Source organism: Bombina bombina, chromosome 2 (genome assembly GCF_027579735.1).
Source record: "Bombina bombina isolate aBomBom1 chromosome 2, aBomBom1.pri, whole genome shotgun sequence".
In the NCBI taxonomy this organism is placed as follows: Eukaryota; Metazoa; Chordata; class Amphibia; order Anura; family Bombinatoridae; genus Bombina; species Bombina bombina.
In genome coordinates this window covers 168,553,550-168,571,615 of record NC_069500.1, presented here as the reverse complement: position 1 = coordinate 168,571,615, position 18,066 = coordinate 168,553,550, and the positions used below count along the sequence as shown (strand labels likewise).

General features: G+C 38.9%; 1 protein-coding gene across 1 annotated transcript in view; it reads right to left on the bottom strand.

The window, feature by feature from the left end:
* Positions 1 to 18,066, bottom strand: part of NLN (neurolysin) — a 322,838-nt gene that overhangs the window by 133,696 nt on the left and 171,076 nt on the right. Inside the window, 1 exon segment of the mRNA XM_053701341.1 lies at positions 7,808 to 8,009. Coding sequence (XP_053557316.1) covers positions 7,808 to 8,009 — 202 coding nt within the window.

The window sequence follows — 18,066 nt, the reverse complement described above, 5'->3', positions numbered from 1 at the left end:
ACCTTAGGTAAGTAAAAAAAATATACTACATTTCTCCCAAACATAATTTTCCATGCTGAAACTGTTAGACTGCAAAGGGAAATAAACATAGACCTGACTCATGGCAAATATATGAAATATATATTTAAAACTTTAAAAATATAAAGTGCCAAACATAGCTGAGAGTGTCTTAACAAAAGATATATACTTACCTGAAGACACCCATCCACATATAGCAGACAGCCAAACCAGTACTGAAACATATCAGCAGAGGAGTATAATGTCAAACTGTTAAGGGAGGTGGTAGATGAATCCCCACGACCGAATTTACAGAGAGCGTTAAAATAGGATTTCCCATAGGTGAAAACATGGCATCATTAGGCAAATACTCCCTTCACATCCCTCAGACAAACACTGTACTTTGAGAGGAACTGGGCTTTAAAATGCTTAGAAGCGCCTTTCACAGAAGAAATCAAGCACAACTTGCTTGACCATCCTCCAACAAAGGCAAAGGGGCCCATTTATCAAGCTCTGAATGGAGCTTGAGGGCCGTGTTTCTGGCGAACCTGCAGGCTCGCCAGAAACAGCAGTTATGAAGCAGCTGTCTAAAGGCCGCTGCTCCATAACCCTGTCTGCCTGCAGGTGGACACACATCGCCGAAAATCAACCTGAACGAGTACGATCGGGTTGATTGACGTCCCCTGCTAGAAGCAGATTGGCTGCGAATCTTCGGGGGCTGTGTTGCACAAACAGCTCACAAGAGCTGCTGGTGCAATGCTGAATACGGAGAGCGTATTGCTCTCCTGATCCGCACTGTCGGATCAGGTCCGCCAGATCTTTCATAAATATCCCCCAAAGTTTGTAAAACTGAGGTATGAGTGAGGTGGGAGGTGTATTTATAGGCATTTTGAAATTTGGGAAACTTTGCCCCCTCCAGGTAAGAATGTACAGGGAGTGCAGAATTATTAGGCAAATGAGTATTTTGACCACATCATCCTCTTTATGCATGTTGTCTTACTCCAAGCTGTATAGGCTCGAAAGCCTACTACCAATTAAGCATATTAGGTGATGTGCATCTCTGTAATGAGAAGGGGTGTGGTCTAATGACATCAACACCCTATATCAGGTGTGCATAATTAGGCAACTTCCTTTCCTTTGGCAAAATGGGTCAAAAGAAGGACTTGACAGGCTCAGAAAAGTCAAAAATAGTGAGATATCTTGCAGAGGGATGCAGCACTCTTAAAATTGCAAAGCTTCTGAAGCGTGATCATCAAACAATCAAGCGTTTCATTCAAAATAGTCAACAGGGTCGCAAGAAGCGTGTGGAAAAACCAAGGCGCCAAATAACTGCCCATGAACTGAGAAAAGTCAAGCGTGCAGCTGCCAAGATGCCACTTGCCACCAGTTTGGCCATATTTCAGAGCTGCAAAATCACTGGAGTGCCCAAAAGCACAAGGTGTGCAATACTCAGAGACATGGCCAAGGTAAGAAAGGCTGAAAGACGACCACCACTGAACAAGACACACAAGCTGAAACGTCAAGACTGGGCCAAGAAATATCTCAAGACTGATTTTTCTAAGGTTTTATGGACTGATGAAATGAGAGTGAGTCTTGATGGGCCAGATGGATGGGTCCGTGGCTGGATTGGTAAAGGGCAGAGAGCTCCAGTCCGACTCAGACGCCAGCAAGGTGGAGGTGGAGTACTGGTTTGGGCTGGTATCATCAAAGATGAGCTTGTGGGGCCTTTTCGGGTTGAGGATGGAGTCAAGCTCAACTCCCAGTCCTACTGCCAGTTTCTGGAAGACACCTTCTTCAAGGAGTGGTACAGGAAGAAGTCTGCATCCTTCAAGAAAAACATGATTTTCATGCAGGACAATGCTCCATCACACGCGTCCAAGTACTCCACAGCGTGGCTGGCAAGAAAGGGTATAAAAGAAGAAAATCTAATGACATGGCCTCCTTGTTCACCTGATCTGAACCCCATTGAGAACCTGTGGTCCATCATCAAATGTGAGATTTACAAGGAGGGAAAACAGTACACCTCTCTGAACAGTGTCTGGGAGGCTGTGGTTGCTGCTGCACGCAATGTTGATGGTGAACAGATCAAAACACTGACAGAATCCATGGATGGCAGGCTTTTGAGTGTCCTTGCAAAAAAAGGTGGCTATATTGGTCACTGATTTGTTTCTGTTTTGTTTTTGAATGTCAGAAATGTATATTTGTGAATGTTGAGATGTTATATTGGTTTCACTGGTAAAAATAAATAATTTAAATGGGTATATATTTGTTTTTTGTTAAGTTGCCTAATAATTATGCACAGTAATAGTCACCTGCACACACAGATATCCCCCTAAAATAGCTATAACTAAAAACAAACTAAAAACTACTTCAAAAACTATTCAGCTTTGATATTAATGAGTTTTTTGGGTTCATTGAGAGCATGGTTGTTGTTCAATAATAAAATTAATCCTCAAAAATACAACTTGCCTAATAATTCTGCACTCCCTGTATATCTTATACGTCACTAGCTCATGGACTCTTGCCACTTACATGAAAGAAATACACAGACATATGCACACACCCTCACGGAGACATCCACAGAAAAGACAGACATACATACACACACACACCCCCTCACAGAGACACCCACAGAAAATGCACAAAGACATACACACACACCCTCACAGAGACATCCACAGAAAATGCACAAAGACAGATACACACACCCTCACAGAGTTCCACAGAAAAAAAATTACATACGCACTCATAGAGACACCAACAAATATACTTCTGTGAATTCAAAAGTGTACATTAATGATCTGTCAGAATGGGTAGATGAAGAAAAGTACTTTTGAAAGATTGAAATTTGTTTGGGGGGTCCACCCCCCCATTTTCCCCAACCAAGAGCACCACTTTAAATCTCGTCTACAAATGATCCCATCTGTCAGCTGTACTTAAGGATTTTGAAAATGCTGTACCATAAGATGTGGTACTCTGTCTCATACTATTAGATCTGGTTAAATGCAGGATGTATGCTTGTTTGTATGTATTTCAAAATTAAGTCAGCTGTAGTGTAAACTGAACAGTGTTAAGTTAACGTGTCTCATTTCAAACACTGAGCAATCTTAGATAGGGAGTATAACATTTTATGCAGATGTAAAAATCTTAGATAAAATGCTTCCTGGCATCTGGAAAGTCCTTGCATAAAGGGGCAGTAAACTGGAATGTCAAATAATCATAAATACACTGCTGCATATTGCTAAAAAAATTGTGTTTTATGGCCCCCTGGCCCCACCATACAACTACTACACTGAAGTTACAATCCAAAATTGCACAAAGAAATAAACCTCCTCTGCAAATGAAAGCGATCTGCCATCTGACTCTGTCTGTCTCACACTGTGCATAGTGGTTTATTGCACACTCAGAAATCCTCTCAAATGCTAATGTAATGACATTTCATGAGCTCAATAGCATTCTGCTGTAGCGCCCACTGGCGGCTGTCAAAATTTAAAACAATAATTATTTTTTAAGAATAGTTGTCCTTGCCTCATGGGTCCCCTGGCCCAGTGGGCCCCTGACAGGAGTCACCCCTTTCACCCCCTGATGGAGGCCCTGCTCCCCTGTTATGTTCAGCTAGCTCCCAGTAGTGTATTGCTGCACTTTCAACAAAGGATACTAGGAGAATGATGCTAATTTTAAAAAACAGAAGTAAACTGGAAAGTTGTTTTAAAATTGTATGTTCTACATGAATCCTTATTTTCCCTATTTCTTCTAAAATCTCCACCCCATCTCTCTATAACTGTCGACAACTCCATCATTACCCCTACCCCGCATGCCCGATGTCTTGGGTTCATATTTGACTCAGATCTTTCTTTCACTCCTCACATTCAGTCCTTGGCTAATTCCTGCTGTTTCCACCTTAAAAACATCTCTAAAATTAGACATTTCCTTTCACAAGACACAACTAAGATTTTAATCCACTCTCTCATCCTTTCCCGCCTTGACTACTGCAACTCCGTCCTCTCTGGTCTTACTAGCTGCCGCCTAGCTCCTTTACAATCCATAATGAATGCCTCTGCCAAGCTCATCTTCCTTACACGTCACTCTTCATCTGCTGCACTTCTCTGCCAATCCCTTCACTGGCTTACTCTTGCCTCCAGGAATAAACACAAAATCTGACTCTGACATACAAGGCCCGCAACTGCACTGCTCCCCCCTATATTTCAGACCTTGTCTCCAGATACTCTCCCTCCCGTCCCCCTTGCTCTGCACACAGCCTCCCACTCTCCTCCTCTATTGTTACCTCCTCACATTCCTGTTTACAGGACTTCTTCAGACTGGCTCCCATCTTGTGGAATTCTCTGCCTCGCTCCACAAGACTCTCCCCTAGTTTTGAAAGCTTCAAGCACTCTTAGCATGTAAGCCTAAAAGCCCAACTGTTTGCAGATCATCTTCATAAGAGCTGACTACAACAATTCAACTCTTGGCAGAGCCCTCTACCCATTTGATCCCTATAAATGTTACCTTGTACACTGCCTATGTTTATAGCACTGCTGAATCTGTTGGCGCTCTTGTCAGAGTATCTGTGAGTAACATTAAATAAATTACAGATGTATTGTAGAATCAAATATTTCATTTTTTTTTTAGCTAAAAACCTAATTTGATGTGAATTGGTCTCATAACAGACCAGCCCCAACCCCCTTTTTCCTGATTACAATACATCCAAATGAGAACAAAGGGAAAACATTTGGTCTCATTAGTTCAGGCAGTTATTTCAAAGAGATGTTCAATATATAGCTGCTCTGTTTAAAGTTGATTTCCTGCCCAAGATGGGTAATAAACTTATCAGACCCCTGTAAAGAACAGTCGCTAGCTCTGGGAAAAATCTCTTTGAGGCTTAAACATATTTAAAAAGTGATTACCCCTGCTGTGTTTGAATACACGAAGCTCAGGCATACGTCTCAAATGGGAAAGCAGCAAAAGCTGATTACCCCCACTATATTAGATACACAGCTTGTACACAAACTTGTATAATTTTCAAGACTGTATAAAAATGTATATCTATATATATATCTATATATGGATCTGGGAAATGCAATTCAGATGTGTAATAGATTAAATAACAATTATAATAATCCCATTTTTGAACTATATAACATATTTTTGTTTTTCTGTCTTCCAGATATCTAAGGGACAAAATGGGGCTAATGGATGCTGGTGAAGGATTGCCTGCATGGGGTGACCTAGGTCATATCATATGATTCTGCACTAGATATTTATGTAACTTTAGATACATCTCTCAGGATATTCTAAGTAGAATGTATAGGAAGTCTATATAAATGTTTTCTATTTTTAACATATAATTAATACTATACTAGTGTTTGGTCTCAAATTGTACATTTTCAATTGTAGTAAATGGGATATATATGCTGACCAGAGAAGTTTATAAATACAAGATATTAAAATATAATGAACACTCTGAGATGAGGTATTTGGACTGTTAGCAATGTTGATGGTGAGACTGCGGTTGTCTGCTGCCCCCTAGGGGATTAAAAATGGTATGACAGCCAAATGGAGTGACTACTAGAACACATGCAAATCCAAATGAACCAATGAGAAGGAAGTTCCGAGAGCCAATGGAAAGACAGCTCTGTTAAGGGCCTATCAAAATTATCACCAATGATTAAAGAATAAGAAAAGGGTGGAGTATATCAGATGATATAACCTCATGCAAGGGGAAAGAAAAAAAAAAGTATTTTTGTCTGCTAACTTTTGACTGAAAACTTTGCTGCCATTTTTGGGGACACAGTCACTATAAGCATAACCTGGGACTAACTTCTTGATCCATATTGCAATACCTTTCTTCATATGAGGTGACCTGAATCTACTTGGAAAGCTGGAACATTTAATTTGGTTCATGTGGTGATGTTTGACTGTTCTATATTTTTAATATTTTAGACAAAGGTATTCTAAGACTATAGTCAGATTGCAGCTATATAAATATATTTTAGGATTTACCTTATTGAAGATAAATAAGAATTTATTTCAGATCAGATAAATTGGCTGTTTGCAGTAATAATATATATAACTTCTGGTGTTTTAATTAGATTTATATAGAATCATGTGTGGGCTAAGTAGCTTAATTATATTTGTCTGGAAGTTAACAATACATACCTTGGTATCTCATTGTGATATTTTAATGAAACTCTGATTTGGGAGATTATTGTGAATAAGGTAATGTGTAAAGGTATATTTTTATGATCCTAGTATAGGATATTATAACAGCATAAGTGTGGATAATTTGATTCATAATCTGGTTTCTATAAATATAATTCAATGTGTTTATAAATTTAACTAATATAAAGAATTTAGGAAATATTTATTTTTATTGTTTCGTATATGCATTTTATTGGGGGTTTGTTTTAAAGAATAATTATTAAATAAATTGTATTATAATCCGGCCATATACTGACACTCTACAAATAACCGATGATAATAATAATAATAAAATGAATCATGAAAGACAAATTAGAAGATTCTAGAAGGGCAAATAAATACAGTGTAATTACAAGACATTTGCTATGGAATAACATAGTCTAAACATTTTTAGAACAGATTAACCCGTTTACTGCATTTGTATTTCAATAACCAAACTTCACCAACCCTCTTTCTCCTGAGACATATTTAAGGGGGGGGGGAGACCTCCCTACCAAAAGAGACTCAGCAAAGACCAAAGTGGACCTTTCAGTAGCTGAGACAGTATGGACTGAGGGAATTCTCTAAAAAACAAAACTTTGTGCCACAACATGACAATGATGATTTGCAGAAGCCATGTCCTCCCAATTTCCTCCCTGCTAATCCTAAAACCATAATACAATTACAAACAATAGCAGGTTTATGGTGCAGAATAAAACCTCAATACAAAAAATACTAAAGAAAAATGTTTTCGTGCAGAGGGGGAGGGGGGAGTGTCTGCTATTTTTGCTATAGAACCATTTTTAGTGGGTGTTCCAGCTAACCTTTTTCAACAGTGCTAAACTGGGAGCTTCTAAGTAAGTTTTTAAACGGTTTTATACTTAGCTCCTTTACCTTTATTTTGTCATTCAAAATAGCGATTTTGCCTGCTGAAACGGCCACCTACACTGAAAATTTCAGTATAGCAGTACTGGCTAGATAAAAACTATGTAAACAAGAAGCAGCAGAATAAATCACACTCCCAGCGGCACTTGAAGATATAGTTAATAAAAGGTTAATTTGTAATATAATTATAATACTCTTATTGGTAACTGTGTATATGGAGAGAGAGAGAGAGAGAGAGAGAGAGAGAGAGAGAGAGAAAACAAGATGAGGTATGCTGTCCCTTTAATCTCAGACCATTTTATTGCGTTGTGGTTTTAATTAACAAAAAAAAAAAAAAAATGATTTCATACACAAAAATAAATCTAAAAGCAACACTTCCCCAGACATTTTAAACACTGCAGCTGGTATAACAAGTCATTATAATACATTAAGGGGAAAACTGTTTTAGAGTACACTGTCCTTATGGGCTGCATATAAAATGTATGGCTGTTAAATAAACAATAATAATAATAATATGTTCATAAAAATGTCCAGTGGCTCATTTTGAGTTGTGGTCAACCCAAAGCACACATTTTTAGCTCTGCTTTTTCCTATAGCACACATTCATAGTTCTACTTTTTAAAAGAGGTGCACAAAAACTAGTTCATAGTGCCGTAGTTGGTGCCAGTTGGCCATTCCTGGTTTACATAATGCCATTACACATACTGTATATTATTACGAAAAATACTTGGTAAGAATAGATGCTGACCTGTGCACATATTTGGTGCATGACATGCCCAAATTCGTGGAAATATGTCTTCACCTCATCATGACGCAAAAGTGATGGCCGGCCAGGGGTAGGTTTGGTGAAGTTTGCTACCATGGCTGCTACAGACATCATTCGGCTACCATCAGGGAGAAGGCATCCGGGCTGCAACCCAAAACATGCTGCATGCCCATACTTCCCTTCTCTGAAATAGCAACAGAGGAAACCAGAATAACATCAGTCTTCATCAGGCTATAAGGCTTGTAGACAGAAGCAGTTAGGTAGCTTATAGCATATTACATTTCATAATGCTCTAGCATGTAACAAGAAACATTAAACATGTTAAAGCTGGAGACTTAATACTGAAGGGTTTGCATTTTTTTCATACAACTAAAACTAAAGAATTGTGACAGGAAAATTCAATATTAAAAAAAACAAAAGCATGTAATAATTGTATTCATTTAGATGCAAAGGAAAACAATCCTTTAATGTCCCTTTAATATTTTCATTAAAAGGGACAGTAAACACCTTGTAATTACAAGACATTTTTGTTGTGTTACTAGAGAATGACATATCAGACAAGTCTTAACGTTTTAAAAACAAAATTTATGATTACCTGATAAATGCATTTCTTTCATGGTGGTGAGAGTCCATGAGCCATTACTCCTGGGATTTAACTCCTGGCTACTAAGAGAAGGCAAAGATTCAAAAGACTCCAAGTACATTCAATCCATCCCACATCTCTTTCATGCCAGTCTTACATATAACCTTACATATAACCAAGCAAGGAGAAGAAGAAAGGTAGGAAGCGATGAAGCAGGCAAAATGGGGTGCAAAACTAGAACTGCTGCCAGAGAAAAAAATAACTACATTTAATTAAATTGGGCGGGTTTCATGGACTCTCACCACCATGAAAGAAATTAATTTATCAGGTAAGCATATATTTTGTTTTCTTCATAAGGTGGTAAGACTCCACGAGTCCATTACTCCTAGGAACTAATACCCAAGCTGTAGAGAACACCAGTAATTTGGGCTGGATAACATTTTTTTTTTTGAAAAGGCAAGCACCTAATTTCCAGACACTTCTACCAGGAGAACTTTTCTACCAAAAACCTCTTCATAAGAAGCAAAAACATCAAAGTGGTAGAATTTAGTAAAGGTATGCAAGGATGACCATGTTGCTGATTTTCAAATTTGTTCAACAGAAGAATTATATTTGAAAGCCGAAGAAGTAGAAACCGATCTAGTTGAATGGGCTGTAATGTGTTTTGGGGAGCCTTGCGAATCAAGTGTTTTAGCATTGCAAATTTGCGTGGACCACGAAAAATGAATAAACAAAAAAATTAGAGGATTGTCTAAAATCCTTTGCAGCCTGTTGTCAGGGTATAAGAATATTATAGATGAAAATTATATATATGTATATATACATATATATATATATATATATATATATATATATATAATTTTCATATATATATATATATATATATATATATATATATATATATATATATATATATATATCCTCTCCAAGAACACAGGCACTCACTGGTCTTTATAAAAGGTAATCCTTTATTCAATCCATTAAAATGATAATAATACCATGACGTTTCGGCACACCATCGTGCCTTTATCAAATGTATCAAAATATTAAGAAGCTTCATATCAAACTTACCCCAAGTCACCTCTTAAATACTACTGGAATATAGCACATGCCGCCAGCTCATCGTGTGTAAAATCGGCGTCTGACGTCATCAGGGAGCGCTGATCTGTGCGCCCTGTGAGATCGTAGGGCCGACGTTGCCGTGGCAACATGTAAACTATACACAGTTACTCGGCGAATGTGCAATAGACCAAGCACCTAATTTCCATACACTTCTACTAGGAGAACTTTTCTACCAAAAACCTCTTCATAAGAAGCAAAAACATCAAAGTGGTAGAATTTAGTAAAGGTATGCAAGGATGACCATGTTGCTGATTTTCAAATTTGTTCAACAGAAGAATTATATTTGAAAGCCGAAGAAGTAGAAACCGATCTAGTTGAATGGGCTGTAATGTGTTTTGGGGAGCCTTGCGAATCAAGTGTTTTAGCATTGCAAATTTGCGTGGACCACGAAAAATGAATAAACAAAAAAATTAGAGGATTGTCTAAAATCCTTTGCAGCCTGTTGTCAGGGTATAAGAATATTATAGATGAAAATTATATATATGTATATATACATATATATATATATATATATATATATATATATATATATATATAATTTTCATATATATATATATATATATATATATATATATATATATATATATATATATATATATATATCCTCTCCAAGAACACAGGCACTCACTGGTCTTTATAAAAGGTAATCCTTTATTCAATCCATTAAAATGATAATAATACCATGACGTTTCGGCACACCATCGTGCCTTTATCAAATGTATCAAAATATTAAGAAGCTTCATATCAAACTTACCCCAAGTCACCTCTTAAATACTACTGGAATATAGCACATGCCGCCAGCTCATCGTGTGTAAAATCGGCGTCTGACGTCATCAGGGAGCGCTGATCTGTGCGCCCTGTGAGATCGTAGGGCCGACGTTGCCGTGGCAACATGTAAACTATACACAGTTACTCGGCGAATGTGCAATAGACCAATAGAAATATTTGCATCTCGAGTGTGTCGCCGATTACACATATTGACGGAATTCCCCATACTTATTATAATGGGGCAAAGTACTGCAAGTCTCCAAAATATTGGAAAAAAAACCGATGTCTATATCAGCGCAACACTCCCAGCAAATAATACTAAAAACAAAGTGCGTAAAAAACATAGTGCATAAAATTAAAAAATGTGTTAGAAAGGAGCATCCATATAACATTGTATCCAAATGAGTGAAAAGTATCAAAAAAGCATTTGATGTCATAGTGACAGTAAACTACTTCAATTTACATATAAGGTGAGATACTAGCTCGCATTCATGCCTACTAGTATTATGGTAGAAACATAGGAACAATATGTGAGAGATGATTATATGTCCATTTTTAAGACCCATACGCTATAACAGGACAAATCTGTGTACTCTGATTATGTTGCAAAAACAGAATTTATCTAGTAGAAAGGGCTGAAGTCCAGTGAGGTATTGAGGCCACATGGAGAGATGGTATTTAGCCTGTAGAGCCACTTGGTTTCGCATTGTAGTAACAGATTCCCCCTGTCACCTCCCCTTGGGAGTGGGGGTATATGATCTATAAGCATTGTGCGTAAACTTGAAACCGCATGCTTGTGTTGGATGCAATGCCTGGCTACTGGTTGTTCTGATTCACCAGTGCGTAGGGCCTCCCGTATAGCACACCGGTGGTTTGCCATACGCTCGCGGAAGGTTGTTACGGTTTTACCGATATATACACTGGAACATGGGCAAATAATCATGTATACTACATATACGCTGGTGCAGGTAAGGCGATGCCTAATGTCGAATCTTTTGTTGCTGTGAGGGTGCTGAAACGAATTGCCCCTAAGCATACCATTGCAGGTTACACATCCAGAACAGGGAAAACAGCCCATATTTATGGGTTTAAGCCAAGTATCCTTTTTGTAATTCCTTATTGGATCTGACTTAACCAATATGTCCCTTAGGTTATTTGCTCTTCGGTATGCTATTCTGGGGGCAGCCATCCTCCCAAATGGTAGTGTGGGATCACTGCCTACCACTGGCCAATGCCTCCGGACCGCCTCAGTGAGATGTCTCGAATCTGATGTATATGTAGTAACCATGTTGATCCGGTCAGGGTCTGACTTGGTTGTCCTTTGCCTTTTTTCCAGATTAGTGGGATCCATAAGATCATCACGTGCCTTCTTAACCATCTCTCTAGTATAGCCTCTCTCCACTAGTTTTGTGTCCATTTCTTCCAGTTGTTGATGTAGCATAGGTATCTCACTATTGTTCCTAATGACACGAGTGAGTTGGGAGGTGACAATCCCTTTCTTTTGGTGCAGAGGGTGAAAACTCCTCTTATCCAACAAGGAATTGCGGTCAGTTGGTTTAGTATAAAGAGAGGTACCAAAACGAGTGATACCCTCTGCATCAACTTTGAAAATATTAAGATCCAAAAAATGTACAGATACTGTACTGTATTCCAACTTAAACCTGATTGGACAAGCCATGGTAATCAAATGTGACACCCACTCAAGCAATGCTGGCTCACCACCTCTCCACACCAAGAACACATCATCGATATAGCGTGTGTAGTACATGATGTTGCTATTATCATGTGGCCGCATCAGCGTGCGTTCATACCACGCCATGTAGAGATTTGCATAAGTGGGTGCCACATTCGAACCCATGGCTGTACCTGCGATTTGCAAAAAATAGTCATTTTCAAATTTAAAATAGTTCTTCTCAAGACAATGTGTTAACATTTCGCAAAGGAACTCTATGGGTGGACCATTGTACAAATCATTGCCCGTCACCATGGACCTGACAACCTCCACACCCTCATGATGAGGTATCACAGTGTAAAGGCTGTCCACATCCATCATCAACACTTAAACCAACATTTTCCTTGAGGACACGAATCATATCTGGGGAATCCTTTAAATAAGATTCAGTATGCTTAACAACATGCTGGAGGTGCGAGTCAATGAATATGGCCAAACTGGACAAAATTGAACCCCTGGCAGACACAATCGGTCTGCCAGGTGGATTTTGTAAGGTTTTGTGCACCTTTGGCAGTAAGTAGAGTACAGGAACCTTTGGATAATCTGTAGTGAGAAACGTCTGCTCCTGTTCACTAAGTATACCTGCCTCAAAGCCCTCCTGTAGAAATCTGTCAATAACCCTTTTATAGGTTGATGTAGGGTTACCAGATAATTTCTTGTACGTTTGGCTATCTCTTAACTGTCTAAGTGCCTTATTCCTGTACTCTGTATAGTCTAAAATGACAACAGATCCCCCCTTATCCGCAGGGCGGATAATGATGGATGTGTCATTTTTCAGGTCCGTGAGTGCTTGTGCCTCAGCTTTACTCAAGTTAGAATATGTCTTGTGTTGGAGTATTTGTTTGATATCATGGCTAAGAGCCCGTGTGTATCCTCTGATGGAGTTATGTGTATTTGCAGGTTCAAAGGTGGATTTTTTCTTGAATGGAGTGGGGACATAAGTATCATTTCTAAAATGATCTCTTAGTTTCAGCTGCCTTTGTAACTTATGTATATCCACCAGCATATCAAAAGAATCAGTTTTGGGGGTCGGTATGAATGATAGCCCCCGATTTAACAGGGATATTTCAGCTTCATTCAAATCTCTGCTACTGAGGTTAAATATAATATCTACTTTTTCCTTGCTAATTGTTTTTTTGTGGCCCCCCCTTCTGATTTTTCTTCCCTCACTTCTCTTTTTGTGGTGGGAATAGTTGGTGGTTTTGCTGCCGAGCGTGTCCCCACTCCTAAAAAAGAATTGCTTTTTTGATACTTTTCACTCATTTGGATACAATGTTATATAGATGCTCCTTTCTAACACATTTTTGAATTTTATGCACTATGGCCTAGATTTGGAGTTTGGTGGTAAAAGGGCTGTTAACGCTCCGCAGACTTTTTTCTGGCCGCACCATAAATTTAACTCTGGTATCGAGAGTTCAAACAAATGCTGCGTTAGGCTCCAAAAAAGGAGCGTAGAGCATTTGTACCGCAAATGCAACTCTCGATACCAGAGTTGCTTACGGACGCGGCCAGCCTCAAAAACGTGCTCGTGCACGATTCTCCCATAGGAAACAATGGGACTGTTTGAGCTGAAAAAAAACCTAACACCTGCAAATAAGCAGCGTTCAGCTCAGAACGCAGCCCCATTGTTTCCTATGGGGAAACACTTCCTACGTCTGCACCTAACACTCTAACATGTACCCCGAGTCTAAACACCCCTATCCTTACACTTATTAACCCCTAATCTGCCGCCCCCCGCTATCGCTGACCCCTGCATATTATTATTAACCCCTAATCTGCCGCTCCGTAAACCGCCGCTACCTACGTTATCCCTATGTACCCCTAATCTGCTGCCCTAACATCGCCGACCCCTATATTATATTTATTAACCCCTAATCTGCCCCCTCAACGTCGCCGACACCTGCCTACACTTATTAACCCCTAATCTGCCGAGCGGACCTGAGCGCTACTATAATAAAGTTATTAACCCCTAATCCGCCTCACTAACCCTATCATAAATAGTATTAACCCCTAATCTGCCCTCCCTAACATCGCCGACACCTACCTTCAATTATTAACCCCTAATCTGCCGAGCGGAGCTCACCGCTATTCTAATAAATGTATTAACCCCTAAAGCTAAGTCTAACCCTAACACTAACACCCCCCTAACTTAAATATAATTTACATCTAACGAAATAAATTAACTCTTATTAAATAAATGATTCCTATTTAAATCTAAATACTTACCTGTAAAATAAATCCTAATATAGCTACAATATAAATTATAATTATATTATAGCTATTTTAGGATTAATATTTATTTTACAGGCAACTTTGTAATTATTTTAACCAGGTACAATAGCTATTAAATAGTTAAGAACTATTTAATAGTTACCTAGTTAAAATAATAACAAATTTACCTGTAAAATAAATCCTAACCTAAAATATAATTAAACCTAACACTACCCTATCAATAAAATAATTAAATAAACTACCTACAATTAACCTAACACTACACTATCAATAAATTAATTAAACACAATTCCTACAAATAAATACAATTAAATAAACTAGCTAAAGTACAAAAAATAAAAAAGAACTAAGTTACAAAAAATAAAAAAATATTTACAAACATAAGAAAAATATTACAACAATTTTAAACTAATTACACCTACTCTAAGCCCCCTAATAAAATAACAAAGCCCCCCAAAATAAAAAAATCCCTACCCTATTCTAAATTAAAAAAGTTACAAGCTCTTTTACCTTACCAGCCCTGAACAGGGCCCTTTGCGGGGCATGCCCCAAGAATTTCAGCTCTTTTGCCTGTAAAAGAATAAATACAATACCCCCCCCCCAACATTACAACCCACCACCCACATACCCCTAATCTAACCCAAACCCCCCTTAAATAAACCTAACACTAATCCCCTGAAGATCTTCCTACCTTGTCTTCACCATCCAGGTATCACCGATCCGTCCTGGCTCCAACATCTTCATCCAACCCAAGCGGGGGTTGGCGATCCATCGGAATTAAGGTAGGAATTTTCTGATTGGCTGATGGAATCAGCCAATCAGAATCAAGTTCAATCCGATTGGCTGATCCAATCAGCCAATCAGATTGAGCTCGCATTCTATTGGCTGTTCCGATCAGCCAATAGAATGCGAGCTCAATCTGATTGGCTGATTGGATCAGCCAATCGGATTGAACTTGATTCTGATTGGCTGATTCCATCAGCCAATCAGAAAATTCCTACCTTAATTCCGATTGGCTGATAGAATCCTATCAGCCAATCGGAAATCGAGGGACGCCATCTTGGATGACGTCCCTTAAAGGAACCGTCATTAGTCGGGAGACAACGGAAGAAGAGGATGGATCCGCGTCGCCTGCTTCAAGATGGACCCGCTCCGCACCGGATGGAAGAAGATCGAAGATGCCGCTTGGAGAAGATGTTTGCCGGTCCGGATGTCCTCTTCTTGCCGGATAGGAGGAAGACTTTGGAGCCTCTTCTGGACCTCTTCAGCACCGGATGATGGATCGCCAACCCCCGCTTGGGTTGGATGAAGATGTTGGAGCCAGGACGGATCGGTGATACCTGGATGGTGAAGACAAGGTAGGAAGATCTTCAGGGGATTAGTGTTAGGTTTATTTAAGGGGGGTTTGGGTTAGATTAGGGGTATGTGGGTGGTGGGTTGTAATGTTGGGGGGGGGGTATTGTATTTATTCTTTTACAGGCAAAAGAGCTGAAATTCTTGGGGCATGCCCCGCAAAGGGCCCTGTTCAGGGCTGGTAAGGTAAAAGAGCTTGTAACTTTTTTAATTTAGAATAGGGTAGGGAATTTTTTATTTTGGGGGGCTTTGTTATTTTATTAGGGGGCTTAGAGTAGGTGTAATTAGTTTAAAATTGTTGTAATATTTTTCTTATGTTTGTAAATATTTTTTTATTTTTTGTAACTTAGTTCTTTTTTATTTTTTGTACTTTAGCTAGTTTATTTAATTGTATTTATTTGTAGGAATTGTGTTTAATTAATTTATTGATAGTGTAGTGTTAGGTTAATTGTAGGTAATTGTAGGTAGTTTATTTAATTATTTTATTGATAGGGTAGTGTTAGGTTTAATTATATCTTAGGTTAGGATTTATTTTACAGGTAAATTTGTTATTATTTTAACTAGGTAACTATTAAATAGTTCTTAACTATTTAATAGCTATTGTACCTGGTTAAAATAATTACAAAGTTGCCTGTAAAATAAATATTAATCCTAAAATAGCTATAATATAATTATAATTTATATTGTAGCTATATTAGGATTTATTTTACAGGTAAGTATTTAGCTTTAAATAGGAATCATTTATTTAATAAGAGTTAATTTATTTCGTTAGATGTAAATTATATTTAAGTTAGGGTTAGACTTAGCTTTAGGGGTTAATACATTTATTAGAATAGCGGTGAGCTCCGCTCGGCAGATTAGGGGTTAATAATTGAAGGTAGGTGTCGGCGATGTTAGGGAGGGCAGATTAGGGGGTTAATACTATTTATTATAGGGTTAGTGAGGCGGGTTAGAGGTTAAAAACTTTATTATAGTAGCGCTCAGGTCCGCTCGGCAGATTAGGGGTTAATAAGTGTAGGCAGGTGTCGGCGACGTTGAGGGGGGCAGATTAGGGGTTAATAAATATAATATAGGGGTCGGCGGTGTTAGGGGTAGCAGATTAGGGGTACATAGGGATAACGTAGGTGGCGGCGCTTTGCGGTCGGAAGATTAGGGGTTAATTATTTTAAGTAGCTTGCGGCGACGTTGTGGGGGGCAGGTTAGGGGTTAATAAATGTAATACAGGGGTCGGCGGGGTTAGGGGCAGCAGATTAGGGGTACATAAGTATAACGTAGGTGGCGGTCGGCAGATTAGGGGTTAAAAATTTTAATCGAGTGGCGGCGATGTGGGGGGAGCTCGGTTTAGGGGTACATAGGTAGTTTATGGGTGTTAGTGTACTTTAGGGTACAGTAGTTAAGAGCTTTATGAACCGGCGTTAGCCAGAAAGCTCTTAACTCCTGCTATTTTCAGGCGGCTGGAGTTTTGTCGTTAGAGCTCTAACGCTCACTTCAGAAACGACTCTAAATACCGGCGTTAGAAAGATCCCATTGAAAACATAGGATACGCAAATGGCGTAGGGGGATCTGCGGTATGGAAAAGTCGCGGCTGTAAAGTGAGCGTTAGACCCTTTCCTGACTGACTCCAAATACCAGCGGGCGGCCAAAACCAGCGTTAGGAGCCTCTAACGCTGGTTTTGACGGCTACCGCCGAACTCCAAATCTAGGCCTAAGTTTTTTATGCACTTTGTTTTTAGTATTATTTGCTGGGAGTGTTGCGCTGATATAGACATCGTTTTTTTTCCCAATATTTTGGAGACTTGCGGTACTTTGCCCCATTATAATAAGTATGGGGAATTCCGTCAATATGTGTAATCGGCGACACACTCGAGATGCAAATATTTCTATTGGTCTATTGCACATTCGCCGAGTAACTGTGTATAGTTTACATGTTGCCACGGCAACGTCGGCCCTACGATCTCACAGGGCGCACAGATCAGCGCTCCCTGATGACGTCAGACGCCGATTTTACACACGATGAGCTGGCGGCATGTGCTATATTCCAGTAGTATTTAAGAGGTGACTTGGGGTAAGTTTGATATGAAGCTTCTTAATATTTTGATACATTTGATAAAGACACGATGGTGTGCCGAAACGTCATGGTATTATTATCGTTTTAATGGATTGAATAAAGGATTACCTTTTATAAAGACCAGTGAGTGCCTGTGTTCTTGGAGAGGATACGAATTGGCTTGCAGTGCACCTTGGCAGTTGAATTGGTGTAAGATTGTGCTGTCCTCTATCTGGACTATATATATATATATATATATATATATATATATATATATATATATATATATATATAGTTGGTGAGACCACAGAGTTGATTAGATATGAGGCTGTTTGCAGAGGTGCTATTTCACTGTGGGTCATAAAACCCCCGGCCAAATGGTTTTGGCTGGGTGAAGACATGTT